This window comes from Haemorhous mexicanus, chromosome 3 (assembly GCF_027477595.1).
Source record: "Haemorhous mexicanus isolate bHaeMex1 chromosome 3, bHaeMex1.pri, whole genome shotgun sequence".
NCBI classification, from domain to species: Eukaryota; Metazoa; Chordata; class Aves; order Passeriformes; family Fringillidae; genus Haemorhous; species Haemorhous mexicanus.
Genome location: NC_082343.1, coordinates 4,810,934 through 4,829,454, shown reverse-complemented (window position 1 = coordinate 4,829,454; position 18,521 = coordinate 4,810,934). Strand labels below are relative to the sequence as shown.

Here is an 18,521-nt window from a genome sequence, read left to right as displayed (position 1 = left end):
TTGCCTAGAGAAGCTACGGATGCCCCTGGATCCCTGGAAGTGTCCAAGGCAGGTTGGACAAGGCTTGGAGCAACCTGGGATAGTGAAAAATGTCCCTGCCCATGGCAAGGGGTGGGACTGGAGGAGCTTTAAAGTCCCTCCCAATCCAAAACATTCTATGAATAGACAAATGAAAAGCTGAACATTCTATGAAAAGACAAATATGGAGAAGTCATCTGGAATTTCTGAAGCAAGTCTTTTAAATTATATATCTGATTTTTGTTACAGTAGCATTAATGCTTTGCAGGTTAATTATTTAGCCACCTAACTACCCAAATAAAATGAAGATTTAAAACCCAACAAGAACTGCAGCAGTCAACACTGACCTTCCTATTCTCTCTCGGACGTTCTTGTAGACCTGGGTGAGTTTGGGCTCCAGGTACTTGAGCAGCCTGTGCAGAAGCTCTGGCACTCTCCACTCCTGCTGGGCAAGGCCCCCTTGCAGCACATAAAGGCGGCTGGGAATCAGAGCAGCTCGTTTTTAGTCACACAGAACATTCCTCCTTCCCCAGTCCCCTCCAGGCTTTGTTTGGGAATGTGTACAAGCATGTCAGTGCACCAGAGTGTGCTTCAATGAGCAAAGATGGGTAAAAATTGCCCAGTGAAACAACAGTACTGCTGCTCTGCCAGCCCCAAACTCTCCCATCCTGTTAATTGAGTTTTATTAAAAATATTATCATGAAGAACCTGCCATTGTGTGGGGAAAGCTAATTGGAAAGCATTGCCTTTGTTCCCCTCCCCTGCAAGGCAGCTGGCACAGCATCCTCTCAATACAGCTTATCCAGGCTGTATTTCCTTCTCTATTCAGCACGATAAAACAGTTCAAATTCATTTTACCAGGCATCTACAAATGATCCTCCTTCACCACTCAGTGGAGATTCCAACAGCAACTCAAACAACCAGTGCAGCTTCCTAGGATCTCTGCTCTCCTGGAAAAGGACAGGGAACAGAGATGTAAGTAAATGAGGGGGGTTAAAATGTAAATAATGTATAAAATAAGATAAAAACAAGGAAAGTTTTGACAAAGATTTTTCTGCATCTCCGGGATTTATTTATTTAATAAGGGCAATATTCAGGATGTTTTCACAATGAACCTCAACAGAAGAAAAACCCAATACAACTATACACAGTATTAATTAATTGGTAAATACAATTAGAATAGAAGGAATTTTAGTTTATTTTTGAGATATCTTAGTAACCATGCCTGAATTTTGCTAATTAGGGTTCTGGCTGACAAGCTACACTGAGTTCTACAGAGTGATGTGGAAGAATTATTGACCCAAGATATTTGTGACCTATCACTGACCCTGCTGCCCAGCACCACAGCTCCCAGCTCACTGCAGGAATGTTAATCCACAGTGGATCCAGCTTTAGAAGACAAAAAATGGGATACTTACACAGGAGGTGGCAATGCAGGTGCCCCAGTCATTGTATGTTTCCACTGTGATGTTGGATAAAGCTGTTCGAAGCAATGGACACAGAAGGTTCCAAAGATTTTCCACCTGCCCAGCAAAAACACAAGAGACAAGATTTTACTATTTTACTTTTACAAGATTTTACCCAGCCCAGACATTAAAATGTCTTCTTTATTTTTGTACTGATTCTTCCAGGATTATTTTTTGGCACACACAGCTAGGCCTGAGATATTTAGCAGTCTAAGGAGGACATAATCAATTATTCCTATTGGAAATTAAAAACCACATCAGCTTTGCCATCTCCTTAACTGTTCCTAGTTTTAATACTGGAGCATTTTCCTAACACCTGGCAAGAACAGGCACCAAACCGAGCAATGAATTGTGCTCCGAGTTTGTGAATCAAGACCTCAACTTCTAATTGAGTTAATAATTCAAAATTACTCTTTAACTTCCAAGTATGACCCAAAAATACTGCTCCAGCACCTTCTCAAAGGTCCAGTGTTTAGAACCTCTTATAAGGCCAGCTATGATTTCAGCTAGACATCTCTGGGTGCTTTCGTGGGAGTCTGCAACCAGTTGCTCCAAGTGGGGCTGAAGAACTGGCAAAAAGGCATCATCAAAGTTTCTGAAAAGGCCCTGGAAAACAAGAGGGGAAAGGGTCTTTAAGAACTATCCAAAACACTGTCTTCCCAAGAACATCATAGAATTGTCAAACATTTGAGTTTGAATGTGCAGAAAGTGAAATTACTTTGCTTTTTTTAAGAGCATTATACACCAGTGTCCTTCAGACCATTACAATACTCTAAATATGTTTCCCTAAGTAGTTAATCAGAAGAGAGGATTAATAGAATTACCCAGAGCAGCTTTAAAAATCAATGTTTTGCAACAGTATGAGCCCAGAAGTCTTTGGCTTTTCCATGCTCTGGGAACTGTCTACAAAATGAGAGCAATTTCGTGATTTACTCTCCTTACCTTGAAGAGGCAAAATCTGCGAGGATTAAATTTGTCCTTTCCTTTTCTGTCTTCTAAAGACAAAAATTTTATTAACTGCTCAACAAACTTAGGATCAGAAAAGTGATCATATATAATTTGTTCCTCCTGTAATAGGAAGAAAAAAAAAGGGATTAGCTTTGAGGTGTTTGCCTGTCACAGTGATACCCCAGTCTTTCCAAGTCCCATGTTTCATTTGCATTCTCAAGGAAAGAAATGTCTTGCTGAAATGTTTTGCTTATGCATTTTCCCTTTCATTTTATAGGAAATTACCACAACCCCTAAAAATTAGTCCTTCCCACTGTCATTAATGACCTTGTTCTCCAGTCTGATCATGATTTGAAAGGGAACAAGAAAGAGCTCCTTAATACAATTATTCTGTGATCCCTGAGAGAAAAGCAGCAATACATTAAAATAACAACTCCTTCTGGTATGCTGACACAGTAAGAATTAGAAAAATACAATTAAAAACATCTTGTGGGGATCTCCACAGTAATCTGTCAACAATATTAAGAGAAGAAAGGAGAAGTACTATTTAAAAAACCCCACAAACTTGCAACTTTTACCTCTGTCAGCTCATCTCTCCTTCGTCCAAGCTTTGGTTGCTGCTCAGCTGGAGCATAAACTGTCATAGTTCTGAATATTAAAAACAAAATATAAGTAATAAAAAGCTAAAATAAAAAATAAAAATACACTAGCACATGTTGTTGCTTTCCATGGTGTTCTTTTCTATGTTCTCAATATTAAATAGAACTTATCCACAACTCCAAAAGATTGAAATTTAAAGAAGAAAATTTACAACAGAATGAAGTTCATTATTAAAGGTTTTTCTATACAACAATCCAGAATTAATAGGGATAGAATACTGTACATATATCTAATTCCCAATATGAATATTTCATTTTACCAGCAGCAGTTTAACAGCCATGTGGAATTTGTGCCTATAGCCCATAGAGAGAAATGGGTAGAAAAGAAATAGTAAACAAAAAGCCCCAAACCAACCAACACAAAACCCACCCAGAAATGGTAAAATAAGCAAGGAGCACAAAGGACAAAATAAATTGCAATTTTTTGTGGTTCAATCAAGTTAAATACATATATATAAGAAAAATTAAAAATTGTAATAAACCAGGATTTTATTTCCCACAGAATTTTTCCTGCTGACTCTCCCAGCTCTACCTCAGTGCTAATGCTACTCACTGGGGCCAGGTATAATATCCCCAGTGTGTTTTCTCCACAAAACAGCAGGATTCCCAGGCTTCCTTGGTCTTTGGTAGGCTCTGGCTGTTGTAGTGCAGCCACTGGTTGTCAGCTCTGTCACCAGCTTGGATGCTGGAAGGCTTCAGGGTCCCACCTGATCCAAGAGGAAAATCAAAATTAACAAGCATAAAAAATTAAAAAGTAGACATACAAATGGTTCTCACAAATGACAAGGTTTTCAGAGAGGAAATAACCCCCAAAAGCAAAAAAAAAAAATCCCCAAACTGAAAAATTACCAATTATGCTACTTCTGTATCATATTTATCTATTTGCTTTGAAGATTAACAACCAGGGAGAAAATAAAAGATTCTGTGATTCTATGTTTAATTTAACCAGAAAAGCTTTGAAAAACATTTGAGGATAAATGTAACATATGTCTTATATTAAATAAAACGTACTTATTTCATAAGGACAGATGGGCACTTTCTTGTGTGGTCTCTTAAGCTGCTTAAGAATCCCAGCCACAGCTGAGATGGCCACCTAAAGAAAAGTAAAAAATGGGCATTAATGTGTTCATTCCATACATTTCCCTCAGAAGGATGTGGCTCATTATCCCTAAAAAGCCATTGAATGCTGGAAGGAAATAAGGAAATAATCCTGGATAATATTAAGGAAATAATCCTGGTTATTTCAGGGGATACAGGACATGAATTACTTTACAGGCCAGAAAGCTCTCACTAATAATTTTGTTTTAATAATTTGAATTTAATATTGTTTTAATAATTTTTTGGGGGGAAAGAAGGTTTGTTTTGAGCCTCACTGAGGCAGCAACAGAACAAAAAAAATACATTGATGGCTCCCTTCAAATAACAAACTGCAGGTGGGAAAAGCAGCCATCTGCAAAAGAAATTCTGCAAAAGAACTCTGAAATAAATAAGGACTCAGCCCATCCCACATCTTCACAGTTTACAGATTTCCACATGTCACGCTACAGCACTGCCAAGATTGCCATTTCTTGGACTGAGAATTTTGTACACGTGCGTGGCTGGAAGGGGGAGGAGGGAGTTCCACCTCAGTTTTTGTGTTTTATCCCAGCAAAGCCCCACGAGCACTTGATGTAAAGCCCAAAGAGCTGCAGACCCAGAGGAAATCCTTCTCCTGGCTCACCTTCCGAACCACGATCGCGTCGTGGTTGAGACACTGCACGAAGAATTTGATGGCACGGGGGGGCAGGATCCTGTCATCCCTCAGGAGCAGGGACAGGAAGCCAATGCTTATGTGTTCAAACTTCCAGGGCCTGAAAAAACCCCAAATATACAAAACAAGAGTGTAAATACGAATGGTTATGTACTGGTTTTACTCAGAAATTATCACATGTGTTAAGATTAGGGAAATACATAAATTAATGGCACTGCTGTAATCAATGAGCTTAACTCATTTTGGGAAACCTCCAGTGTTGTGGGAACACACAGGTGGAAAAATATAAAATACATGGTGTAAAATACCTATAGGGATATTATTTTACAAGTTTTTTAACAGAAATACTATGGGAACAATTAGAATCTATTCTGATGTCAATGTTACAGACAGAACCAGAGCTTTTTAAATTAAAAAAATATTAAAAACCTCAGTAACAGGCCAGACTAATTAAGGAAAAAGCTGAACTCCAAGATGTGATGATGCTTTATATTAACAAATGAAGTTCCCATCCAAATAAGTCCAAGTCCAGGGTAACTGTCCTGTTGCATATTGATCCATGCAACCACCTCCAATCCACCTCAAAAAAATGCTTTCATGCACAAAAAAGGGAGACTTACAGATTTCTCTGTTCCACACAGTCCAGCAGCATGTTGACCAAATTTTCATAGTTCCTGAGAGAAACAGAGGGAGTTATCAACCACATGGTACTGAGAGATCCATCAAAAAACAGAGGAGAAGTTTCTCAACAAAAGGTGTGTGAAGGTTAAAAGGAAGAGGCAAAGAGGAGATAGAAGTGTAGAGAGAAGATGCAGCCCAACAATCCTTGGACATTCTGGATTTTTCAGTTTAGCCACTTTGAATGATGACATTTAATGTGCAGTTCAAGGAAGCTGAACTCACCTCAGAGCCTCAGCGTTCTTCTCCTTCTGTCGCTGAATTCCCAACTGAATTTCCTCTGATCCCAGAGCTGGGAACTCTGAATTTGGCTGTCCTGACTTCTGCAGCAGAAGAGCCACCTCCATGCACTTCTCTGGCACCTGTTGATGGACAGGGCAAAGATTTGGGACTTGTAAGTTTCAAGTTTTTAACGTCTCTGCTTTGGAATCAGCAGAGTAACAGAATTTCCTTGTCCATACAGACAAGCCTGAACACCAAGGAACTGATCACTCACTGCAAAATCCAGCCCAATGGTTTCATACTGCCGATGGATTTTCTCTGCCAGGTCATCAAAGAGTCGGACTATGGATGGTTTTTCCAAGGACATGGCTTTGCTAAGCCCAGAAGAGACAATTGCTGGCCATGTCTGTGCTATGCAATCCCAGTCGTGCAGATTGGCCAAGCACACCCCGCTGTGATTCCCAAGGAGGCAGTATAAGGCACCCTGGGGATGGGAGATGGGGTTTGGGAAGGTTAAAGCTCAGCTCATCCACAATACCAACACACACACACCCCCATACAGAATAAAAACTCAGCTGCAGAACCAAATCATGAAAATGCCCATCAACATTCAGCCTCACAGTGCAAAATCTTCAGTAATTTGACAGAGTCCTCTTCATTTAATGAGACTGGAAGCCCTGCCAATTTATTTATCCACAGACTGGCTGCCTGATTTCTCAATTATGTTAGAGGAGATGATTCACAACTGCTTCACCTTGACTACAGCTTCTCAATTTCCATTCCATAACTTAAAAATAGGTGCTTACTCACATTTTGCTAATACCTGAGCACACAGAGAACATATTTAAACATATTTCTCCTGAAAATAGATCCAATACAAATAATTCCTTCCACCAGTCATGCCCATTAGCCATGAAAATACCAGTCATGCTGATAAACAAGCAAATCCCACTTTCCCCATTAAAAATTCTCATATAAACACTTTCAAAAGACAGCCACAAAACAAGTTAATGAGGCAGTACTTTAAATTGCTTCTGAGTGACATCTTGCCGGTCAGGACGCAGGAATTCCAGAACTAAGGGAATGATATCTCTGCAACAGAAATTGTAGGTTCCCAGAGCTGTGAAGAATGCTTGCTGAGCTTTACTTCTGACCTGAAACAAAAAATTTACTAGATTAAAGTAACATCCTCATCCATTTCAGTTATTTATGCATAAAGTTTTTATCATGTATTTGTGCACAGAAACAAAATGATCTGTGAAAGGTTGTAAACACCCCACCCTGTTTATAAAATCTTACTTCTTGTTTCTGGCATTTACATGAGAACAGCTACCAAGTTACAGAAGATTCTCTATGTTGCCAGAAACGAAGTGTTTTTAAGCACATTTGAAAAGCAAACAGCCAGAAAAAACAGATTTAGGATGCAGAATCACTTGAAGAGACCAACAAAATACTCCATAAATTTAAAAGGGGCTCAGTTTACTCAGTTTAAAAGGGGCTGCTCCTCACCTGCCCATAAGAACTGGTGGACAAACAGAGAAGGTCCCTGATCATCTCCTGGTGGGAAGTTTTGTATTCGCAGCCTTCCATCGTCAGAGTTCTCAGCTGAATTCATGAGAAGCACAAAGAAAGGACAGATTGTTTTTCCATTTCACACATACAGAAACACCAGTGCAGGAATATTGTTATGATGACATTTAGCTAACCATGCAAAGCAGCTTTTCAAGAAAATTAGTGGGGATTGAAGTGGAAGAATTACCTCATGCTGCAGCATAACCCTGTCGATCAGCAAGGCTCTGATGTGTTGTTTCTTTCCTTGAAGCTGTAAAAAAAGGCATCCTTTGGGTTAGATTTCAGTATCAGATCTTCAAATCAGGAATCAAAGCTTCACAAAGCCAAGTCACTGACCCTGTTTTCCATTGATTTTTTCACTAGATTGAAGCTTTTCCATCGTGAATCAAACTCATGCTTGTGAGACCCTTGGAACTGCAAAACATCACTGATAATCTGTGGAAAGAAAGAGAGGACAGGAGTGATTGTTTTGCAAAACAAGTCATCTGGCCTTAAGTTTTACAAATGTAAAACATACCTTTATTATTAGAAACAATGACTTGGTATCATCTTCTGAATTATCAAGAATGTAACCTACAATTGGGAGAGATGAAATTTATATTCAGACAGGAAAAGAGCTTTAAAAATTAGCGATGATTTTGTTTCTGCAAAGTTTAACTTTCAGAATTACAGACAAAGTAAACAAATACAATTTCCTCATCTATAAAATCATACTGAAGTATGACAGAGTTGGTTTTAGTCACAGGAGTGGTCAAACTTACGCAGCAATTTCCTTGTAACCCTTGCAATTGTTTCTCTGTAATTCTCCCTGGATAAATCTAAAAGAAAACAAAACATTTTCTGTTATTCATACAGCAGCATACAAAGCAATTTATTGCAGAAAGCCAGAGCAGACTATTCAGAACTAGCAGTATGAGTATTATAAAAATAACCATTTGTTACATCTAAGGACATGGCTCTCATCAGTTTATCAGCTCAACTGCTGGGGTTTTATAGCTACACAACCTTCTTTATCTGCCTTGACAGTCAGTTTTATTTCTCAAGTTCAGGCAGTTCATTTAGCCCATGGCAATTGAGGAACATGAAGAGATCCCCTCCCCAGCCAGATCTGTATCTTGTGTATCACTGCTGAAAATGAAACTGTGTGTACACAGAACTCTGGCGGTGGTCATAAAAACCCATTTCTATGAAGAGAAGAATCAAAATTATGGTCTCCAAAAGAACCCATTGTTTTTACTAAAAAAAAGCCAAAAAATAACCCAACCCCAAAACAAAACAAAAAACCCTAAAAACCACACCAAAAGAATAAAAACCACCAACACTTAGAGCCTACCTGAACAGACAGGGATCTACTCACCATATTCAACACCAGTGTACAGCTTTGTCTCTTCCAAAGACACCAGACTTGGGACCCTGCATGAACATGAATTAAGTATAACAACACATCACACAAATAATGAGGTATGTGCATTGCATTGGCATTTAATTCATTGTAACAAGTTAAATTTCATGGCTGTAGCACACTGACTTCTGGATTTAGTAACAGTATGTCTTAGTGCTCACATTTATAAATTAACCATTTCATGGTTAATTTAATGGATTAATTTAATTAAACTAACCATTTAATGGTCTGACCCTTTGGGTCAGACTTTGTCAGAGGCAGGGACACCATAAAGGCACCTCAAACTCAGAATCTTGATTTCCCACTTAACAGAACCTCATCAGTTCTATTAAACAAGGCAGGAATTTGGTCTCTGCCCAACCTGTGAACACACTCACTGAAACACACATGGCTCCCTGTTGTAGGGAAGGACAGGACAGTTGGAGTTCTTTCCTGGCAAGTGATTTTTTTGTATCTTGGTATTTACTATGAGTGTTCCCCAAAAGCAAGCTTCTAGCAGCAGCTGTGGGACAACAGCAGTAACTAAAAGGAGTTCCAGCATGTTCCAGCATGAAGGAACATAATCACTGAGAATGTCTGGGATACAAAATAAATGTTACTTACAGATGAGCCACCTTTTCTCCTTTGAGAGGAGGCAGAATGTTCCCAGAGCCAATCAGGCAGTTGTGCACAATGGCAAGACATTGCTGCACATCATCTCTTAAACAAAGAGGAAAACCTGGTTACTTATCTGTTAATTGATTGAAAATATACAAGTGACAAACCACATATTTTTTGTGAAGTTTTATGGAAGGTTTTTCTTTTGTTGCATCAGTTCTAAACACAGGATGTTGCACTGCAGAAATCAAGCTGGGCTTTTTTGAGACAACCTAATTTGTTTACAAACCCCAGTATTTAACTTCATTTTCTGGAAAACATGGAAAACTGTGCAGGTAAGACAAACTAATGCGAAAACTGCTTTGAAGAATTTTATCTAAATCTCAGCTAAAACCTATGAAATAACTCCTTACCCCAAGGCCAAGACAATTCCTTCAGTCCATGGGGAGGATGAGGGAATACTTTAGGAGTGAATATTTTACAGTCTGAAGATAAATTAAAATGCAAAATGTGAACAACTTCTTTCCTGTGTTTCTTAAAGGAAATCTTGATGCTATCTCAGCTGAAGTAGGAGCTTTGGAAATTTTAAAATAAAATCAAAGTGCAACATTATAGTATTTTCCTCTCAATTTTTGTACTGCCTGTGTGACTGGCAAGAACTACCAGGAATGGATTCATGCACCTTTCTCCATCCTACCTGGACATTTCCAGCTCTCCAAGTGCATAGAGCTCCAGCCTGGTGAGCTCAGGCTGCAGGAATGTATCCAGCAAATAGAAAGCAAAGCTTATTTCCTCAGATGAAGGAACGTGCCACTGGATGTCCAAGTTCCACAGGTCACCTGGCTTACCCCAGTCCTGCAGCAAATAAAGATGCTGCTTATTAATCAAGCTATTGGAATTGTGTTTTTTTAAAAAACCAGCATTTAATATTATTTAAAAAACCCCAAACACATGGGAACTAGCTACTGCTATAAAGTAAAGTAGTTATCCTGACAAGTCTAGGAAAAACACCATTACCATAAAATCAAACAGAAATCTCAATCCTATGTATGTCTACACATACCTAGAAAATAACACATATCTGAAAGCACTAAAAGGAGAAGGACTGCACTGGTGTAATTGAAATATAACTTAATTATTCCTTGGACTGGATATAAATTCAGACACATTCTTTAGTACAACTGAGACTTTTCATACTCCCATGGAGAACAGCAAAGTCATTGTGAACTTTTTCAGTTTCAGAGGAGGAAATTAAAATGATTGTATGATAGTCAGTTTTTTTGGGGTTTGTTGATTTGTTTCTTTTGTTGAGGGTTTTTGATGCTTGGCATTTAGGGCATCTTTGCTTGTTTTTAAATGATTAACTGGCCCAAATGGATGTCCCCATCAGTAACAAAACTGGACTAGCTTTCAGTAACAAGAGATTATCTGCAATTGGGAATGATGTAAAAACACTTTTCAGCAAAATGCAGTTGTATATTGAAACGGGCCAGTTGAAAATTGCTGCCTTTACACTGGAATATTGATAAATATTGACTTTGACCTCAAAGTCTTAACAGCAGAGCAGCACATGACTTCTGACAGTTTCAGTGACTTTCAATATTGCCACTTCTGCTTTCATTTTATCTCAAGCTCATGGTAGAATCATTATTTGTCATTCTGCTGACCTGTAAAACACCACATCTCCTTGCTGTGTATTAACTTACTGTAATCATGCAATCATGGTAAAAAACACACATCACAAACCACCAGTAAGTCATATAAAACTACTCAAAACTATGAAACTACTCAAACAACAGTCAGTATTCATTTTTTTGCTACCAATATACTTTAAATCAATTGTCATTTGCTCTCTATTTCAAAGCCCAAAGCATCACTTCCCATTGCTGCTACCATCATCCAGAAATCTCCAAATAAAACCAGAGAGCGTACGACCGCTTTAAAAATAAAACAAACCAACAAAAAGTCAAATCCTCTAATCCTAAATAAATGAAAATCCTTGCCTTGATAGGAAAGTATTCAGAAAGAGGCTTGTCAAAGCCACCTGGCACACTGCAGTACTCTGTGGGGTAGATAAGTGTAGCAGAACGAAGAAGATGGTGCAGTAGGTTACAAGACAGAATGTAACCCTGCTTACAGGTTAAGTGTAGGGTGCGCTGCAGTATCTTCCCAAACTGCTCCCTGTACAGTAGCAGCTTCTTGCCATCCACTCGAGTGATCTGGGGGCACAGAGAGACATTGCAAACATCAGTCTGCTCCTGCAGGGCTGGACACGGTCACACTGCCCAGCTCAGCTGGGCCAGGCTCCATTCTCCAGCTCCTACTGAACTGATGCTGCCACAGCTGCTAGAAAAGTTTCAGTGATGCCATCTGCGTGACCCCATCCTGAATTTTCTAGCAATACTTCTGTATTTTCTTAAATTAACTTTAAAATATTTCTGTTTACCAAAAAGCTTCTTATGTTTCTCCCTGCATTGATCCTTGTTCTTTCACTCCCCCTCAATAATTGCTTTAATTTCATCCCACATACAACACTGTGTTTATTTGCTTCAAACAACAGCCACTCACGTTGCATTCAAAGTAAGGTAAAAACCAGAAGCTCTCCAGTGCCATTCACACAACATTTATATTGTTTTAATAGAAGTTTATATTTTTCTCCTTTCAGGGGCAGGATTAAGCAGGATGCAGTGACACACAACCACAGGAAGAACATTTCTGGGAATACCTCTGATAAAAGCTGAAGATTCCAGAGCAGCTCCTTATCTAGTTCTTCATCATGTAACACATCATCATCTAGAGGAACAAGGGATAAGCACTGCTGTCACCACACTGCAGCCGAGTTTTCCAAACAAGCTGCATCAGAATCCAGATGCTTCCATCCCAAAACCTGACTCCCAACCCTCCAACTCACACTGCACCCATGTCCAGCTGCAAGTCACTTTAGCTGATGTACCATCCTGAAATTGAGAAATGTCTGGAGACATTTCAAACTGCCACACTTCTAAGGAATCGTGGTCTTGCAGTCAGACAGATTTTGGCCTTGAAATTACACAATTGTCACTTTGGGTTTTTTAGAGAGAATAAAGGATTTGTCCATTGCTGAAATGAACTTGTGGAGAACATCCAGAAGTTTCAGATATTCTTTTCATGCTTAACCAAAAATCAACCCAAAAGCAAGCCAGTAACATTGAAAATATTAGAAACTTACTGCCTGTGAGGTGAGTTATGACATTGCAGCAATGTGGTACAAAAAGCTTCAATGACTCCTCAGGGCGGCACTGCAAACAGCATCACAAAAAGTCCATTTTAAAACAAAATATCTGAGGCAACTCAGCACACAAACTGATAAACATCTAAGACTAGATTGCATCCCAACTCCAATTCAACCTACAGTCAGCCTGACTTCACGATTCTCAGTCAATAAAACCTAAATTTAACATAAATGCAAGATAAATACTGCGTGAATTAACCTCCTGAAATATTGCTATATGCAACAAGCCAATTTTAGAAGACATAATATTAAGAGCCACCTGTATTGACATAAAAAAAATACAGATATCACACAGGAAGAATCAGCAGCATGAGCTATTTTCTTTTTTCAAGAGGGAGCGAAATTAAGAGGATTTTCTCTCACTTTGACTGCAGCTCGGCACATATCGGCAACCATTCGACCAGCAACTCTTGTCTCAAATATATTTGAAACAGCAAAGTTAAAAACCTTCTCCAAGGCAACCTAAAAATGGGGATAAAAAGATGGAGGTTGCTTTTTTGAAAAAAAAAACAAAACAAATTAGGTATTCCAAAATGTTTGATGTGACAAAGAACGCACTATCTCTACACAATCCTGTGGGTTTTTTTAAACCAAAAACCCACAATTCACATGGAAAAAAATCAGAATAGAGAGCCAGAGAAAGCAGCTCTGTGGAAAGCCTGAAATGTTCTCTTTGGGAAGAGAGGAGGTGGATAACTCTTGATGACTAATATAAGTTTAGGGTAATTCTAAAAAACTACACAGAAAATATTTTCCAGGAATAAGTCACGGGCTGATGACAGGAAAACTTATTTCACATGTCACAGTGAAGGAAAGCCAAGACATCCCTCAGTTAACAAATAAATAGGGAATTAAATAGCAACTATTTAAGTAGTTTTAAAGCAGATTATTTCCATCCAACACCTTGCAAGGCAAGCTCAACTATATACAATGTAGATCCCATGAATATTTTAATAATGGACAAACAGGAAAATACAAATTAAATACTTAATGACAATGAAGAATTAACTTAGGACTGGCATTTACCAAAACATTCCAAACAAAAATCGTACCCAAGTGCCAATGTTCAAAATGTACAAAGCCTGGCATCTCCAAGTATATATTTATTTAGACAGAAATATGGGAAAGAAGGGAAAAGAAGCTGTCCATGTAATAACCTGGATTCTCCACCCTCTCCCTCAGAGTTATTTTAATCCAGGTAATTTTTCTGATCCCATTAACCACAGAGCTCCTTGAACAGCCTTCTTTGGCCCAGCTGAGAAGTGGCAGGGAAGGGGAGAGAAAAGGAAAGCAGGGGCTTGGGTGGGTCAGCATTATCAAGCCAGGAAAATCCACAACCTAAACTGTTACAGGGATAAAATAAACTGTTGGGATGATTTCTTCTTGTGTTTATCACCAGTTTGCAGGAGAGCTCTGTAGGCTTGCAGATAAAATCATGAACCAAACTGACACAAATTCAAGCTGCCCCCTCAGCCCTTCCCTTGGTTAAATATGGAAGTTCACATTCACAAAGGAAAGAAGGATTTGAATGCACCAGTTCTTGTCAACCCAGAATTAAGTTTCCTAAAAGAAAAGCCCATGCTCCACATACCTTAAAGATATCCTTTGAGCACTGGGTGAGGATTGTACTGAAAGTAGAAGAGAGACCCAGTTCCACCAGACTCTCCAAATGAGTCATTTTCTCTGTTTCAGTCTCCTCTCTGGTTTGTTCTAATGTGCTGCTTTCTATAAGTCCAAAACATCTACACAAATAAACCCAGTGCAGGGTTAGTAAGTGAAACTGGAAAGTTTTATAAAGAGTTCTTCATGCAAAGCTTTCACCTTTCCTTAGCTCACTCACCTATCCATAAACTGCAGCACAAAATCCTCAAATTCAGCAGATGCAGAGCACAATTCTCTCTCCACCTACAGTTTTCCAACACAAAGGAAACACACGAGGTTGGCTTTTATGAAGGAAACAAAGTTTATTTCCTATATTAACTACTTCCAATGTCCAAGTGAGAACATCCTCCAGGGCATTTCCCACCACACAGACTCAAGTGCTCCATGAAACAGTTACTACAGGTTGCTGACACTGTCCTGTCCCAATTTCCTGGCCTGGATGTGTATCCAAATAACCTCTCTGGTGAAATCAGGTCTGCCTCCATGGATACAACCTTTGGCCTCACCACTGATCCTCCTTTGCAGCAGGAGGTCAGTGAGTGCCAGGGTGCTGCCAGACCTGCTCTCCTGGCAGAGATTTACATTAAGTATTCACTGAACAAACTCCTCTTCATTTTTGAGTGCTGCAGCTCTGGAGCAATGAAATTCACCTTTTAATGTGGGCAACCTGCAGCTCTCTGAGCTACAAAGCATCCCAGCAGCAAACAGGTGTGGTGATAAGGGGGGTAAGACTCACTGCCTAATGCTGTTACTATCTCCTGACTGGAAGAGATTAACAAATATCCAGAGAGAGCAATATAATCTCAATCAGGGAAGGGAAACAGGACTTTAAAGAGGAGTAGGGGTTTCTTTAGGAAGAAAACAGCCCTGAAAAATTAAGGAAAAAACCCATTTAATGCACTATTTAAAGTAACTACAGAGTCCAACATCCTCCTCAAGGCAGGGAAAACTCCAGGTTACACGACACCACACAGGGACATGAGCAATTTAGTTTTGACATAGAAACATTAAATTGCCTGAATTTAACATTCTCTACAACAAGCTGTGACTAAGAACCATTGCTAAAGCCCATTTGCACACTGGTATCAGCTCCACTGATAGAAACAAACAGGATTCAGATCTTTGCATACAAAAATTAAATTGAAAACTAAGTTACAGCTTTGTTTTTATACCAACCCAGCACTCTTACCTCTGAAAGATCATCTCTTTCTTGCAATACAGATGAACAATCTACTAAAGGCACCAGAGTAGAAAATGTTGCAATGAACTGGAATGTAATCTGTTGAGAGGTACAAGTAGCTCTTTAATGAGTGTTATTGTATCTACAATCTACAGTTAAGGTATAAGATCATTCTTTAAGATCTAAAGAAAATTATACTAAAAAAACCAGGTAAGCCCAGGACTCAATTCTTCCACCCTAAAGCTTCAACAGCTATTTCAAATTTCATATATAAAACTTTACAAACAGCACTGTAAAAACAGTCTCAATGTTTTAAGGAACATAGCCATTATTCTGTCCTGAAATAGAAAGCTACAAAACCCCAATATTTACACTGTTTTAAGTCAATTAATATGAATTTCTGAAAACATAGATTTTATAACTTAATATAATGAAAACCTACTGCTAAAGGGCTTCTGTTTGATCTTAAAAGAGTAGGAATGGAGCAGTGGAGCAGCTATTTAATCCTGTTGCTCAGAACAGCCCAAAGTCAGTACAATGCTTATCACAATTACTTTGCTCTGTTAAATGAGCCCAAAGAGGCTTGTAATTAAATTTTTAGGAAAAAAATTGAGCAGAAAAAAAAAAAAGGCTGATAAATTCTGGACACGGGAGTTACCTGCTTTCAGAGAAATATAAAATATTTCTATATAAAGTATTAGTTGGCTGGTTATCTTCTAAAAAAGGCAGTATTTGTACACTCACCATGCACTTGCTGAAGTCATTTGGGTCCACCCCAGGCAAGGCTCTCATCAGCAGAGGTAGCATGTGTGTGGGACCCTCAGGGAACCACTTCCCCCCAGACACCAGGCTCCGAGCCACTCCAATGACACAGCTCAGGGTGGCTGTGAGCTGATGAGGCTCTGTCAGGGTCTCAAGTGCAGGATATGTTCTGTAAAACACAAGAAGGGTATGTTCTGTAAAATGGGAGGCAGGCAGATTGGCAACAGTAATGTTTCTAAAGCCTTTAAAGAAAACAGAAGTGCACTGCACATGGCATTTTCTGTATTAAAGACAAAAAATAATTTCATGTTTCCATAATTGTTTTCTTATCATTTTCTGAAAGATTTAATATTGTTTTGTTACAATGCTCCTTCCATTGGATCAGTGCTATCCACCACTGGTTCAGGATTAAAGACCATCTGAGCAGCTGCAGCACAGGAATTAACAAGTGCAGCCAAAGCTACCACAAATTCCCTGTTTGGACTTGGCAGCAATGCCAGCTCTAAGGTTCTTGTGACAAACATGAAAACGTGCCTTGGCTGCCTCTAAACAGAGAGGGGACCTCTTATTTCATGTTACAATAAAGTCCAGACCTCTTCATCAAAACCTGGGAAGTTCCTGTGATTTTTAAACTATTTTTTTCCCCAACATTTAAAACTTTTTAAGCAAACTGCATAACAACACTTCCTGCTGCTACCAACAGCCTCCAGTTTAGACAGGAGTCACAGTGCTCTGCCCTACGTCACCCAGAGCACAGCTCACCCAAATCATCTGGAACTTCAGCCAAGGCAAACATTCCAGGGATAGTTTGAACTACAGAGAAGAAGTTGAGTCTGCTCTCAAAACAGAAAGGGCATCCCTACCCAGCACTGCTGCTCTGCTTGCAACTGCTGGGCTTGGGATGTTTTGCAGAAGAGTGGATTTATCAAGTTTTTACAAACAGCTGAGTCAGGGAGCTGTGGAACACAGGAAGGGCTCTTCAATCAAACTCATCCCTCTGCTGTTTTGTTAAAGTACAAAAGGCTGCACAGGGAACACAGACAGGTGGTAGGAGGAAAGCTTTCAGTGGAGCAGGAAGGAACACCATTTTTCTTTAGGAATTTCAGGCCTCAAGGCATTAGAAATAGTACAAACCAAATATTTCACCAGGGCACGTGGTCTGGCAATTACGAAGTCATCAATGCCAGTGATTTTAAAACTGTAACATGCTCTGAACCAAACAGAAATATAAAATATATCCTTATCACTACACAACCATCCGGTGTATGTGGAACCCACCAGGTGGCTTATGAATAAAGGATGCAAAGTTTCTTTTTCAACTGATCCACCCACTATGTGATACAAAATGCTCCCAGAAATGCAAGCCACCTGAGGACTGCCTTCCCTAAAGCACACGAGCTGTCAACAGCTCCCAGAACTATGCCACTTGCCAGGTGTTTAAAAAAAACCCAACCAAACAAACAACAAAACAAATCAAATTAATTAAAAACTTGAGTTCTCCCTTGCTCCCACATTCTGACTGAGGTGATTGCTCAGGAGGGTGTATCAGCAGCTTCTCTCACTGCAGGCATTCATTCACAGCAAGCAATTCATTTATTATTTACTATGCCTGCTTTTCCTATTTACTTCTTGGGAAGGGCACACGGATGTCACGACGCTCCTCCAAACTTACTTCTCAAGTACAGGTGGAATTACTAATTCAGGGCGCATCAGTGCAAGGTTCTGCAGGGCTTGGGCAGCCTCCAGGCTTCCAGTTTTGCTGAACATTGCCAGAAGAACAGGCTGGATGATGCACTGAACGAAGTCTGTCACGTCCTGGTCCGTGAGCTTGTGGCTCTCGGGGACAGGAGTCAACCAGGTCACCTTCTTGTAGCGCTCGCGGTGCAGCCTCCTCACCACCCCGCTGGGCAACCTCTGCAGCAGCTTCATCAGTTTGTTCTGGGAGCAGAGCAGAAATGCTGGTCAGTGGCTTGGCAGCAGCACAACCTGAGCTGCTCAAGGCACAACAAAAAATGAGTCGGGCAAGGTCTTGGAATTACACAACCACAATAAGGGAACGCTCAGAGGGGCTGTGAAATAGGATGTTCACAATTTGTTGTTGAATTTCATTTTGCAGAATATCAGAAACCATGCTGCCAGCACTGTGCCTTATGATTCAAAAAGCAATGAAAATCACATAATTATACAGTCAAGAATCAAGATTATTTACATCGTTAGGACATCTCTGTGAGCATTCTCTGCACATTCCCATGTAAGCAAATACCCTACCCAAGAAGAAGCCAGATACCCTGGCACTGCTGTGACCAGCCTTGCTGCTTTAATCTCTATTTTCCA

At 39.6% G+C, this 18,521-nt stretch overlaps 1 protein-coding gene across 1 annotated transcript in view; it reads right to left on the bottom strand.

Annotated features, from left to right (window-relative positions):
• Positions 1-18,521, bottom strand: part of PSME4 (proteasome activator subunit 4) — a 44,145-nt gene that overhangs the window by 9,358 nt on the left and 16,266 nt on the right. The window contains exons 10-39 of the mRNA XM_059840575.1: positions 17,860-18,125; positions 16,170-16,356; positions 15,435-15,524; positions 14,424-14,488; positions 14,175-14,325; positions 12,947-13,045; positions 12,521-12,590; positions 12,038-12,105; positions 11,316-11,531; positions 10,010-10,167; positions 9,319-9,414; positions 8,671-8,726; positions 8,075-8,131; positions 7,831-7,886; positions 7,650-7,748; positions 7,501-7,563; positions 7,251-7,346; positions 6,764-6,895; positions 6,016-6,225; positions 5,745-5,881; positions 5,462-5,515; positions 4,812-4,941; positions 4,103-4,184; positions 3,645-3,798; positions 3,011-3,080; positions 2,427-2,552; positions 1,938-2,090; positions 1,437-1,541; positions 877-968; positions 366-497 (exon numbers count right to left, since the gene is read on the bottom strand). Coding sequence (XP_059696558.1) covers positions 366-497; positions 877-968; positions 1,437-1,541; positions 1,938-2,090; positions 2,427-2,552; positions 3,011-3,080; positions 3,645-3,798; positions 4,103-4,184; positions 4,812-4,941; positions 5,462-5,515; positions 5,745-5,881; positions 6,016-6,225; positions 6,764-6,895; positions 7,251-7,346; positions 7,501-7,563; positions 7,650-7,748; positions 7,831-7,886; positions 8,075-8,131; positions 8,671-8,726; positions 9,319-9,414; positions 10,010-10,167; positions 11,316-11,531; positions 12,038-12,105; positions 12,521-12,590; positions 12,947-13,045; positions 14,175-14,325; positions 14,424-14,488; positions 15,435-15,524; positions 16,170-16,356; positions 17,860-18,125 — 3,470 coding nt within the window. The remainder of the gene's footprint in view (positions 1-365; positions 498-876; positions 969-1,436; positions 1,542-1,937; positions 2,091-2,426; positions 2,553-3,010; positions 3,081-3,644; positions 3,799-4,102; positions 4,185-4,811; positions 4,942-5,461; positions 5,516-5,744; positions 5,882-6,015; positions 6,226-6,763; positions 6,896-7,250; positions 7,347-7,500; positions 7,564-7,649; positions 7,749-7,830; positions 7,887-8,074; positions 8,132-8,670; positions 8,727-9,318; positions 9,415-10,009; positions 10,168-11,315; positions 11,532-12,037; positions 12,106-12,520; positions 12,591-12,946; positions 13,046-14,174; positions 14,326-14,423; positions 14,489-15,434; positions 15,525-16,169; positions 16,357-17,859; positions 18,126-18,521) is intronic.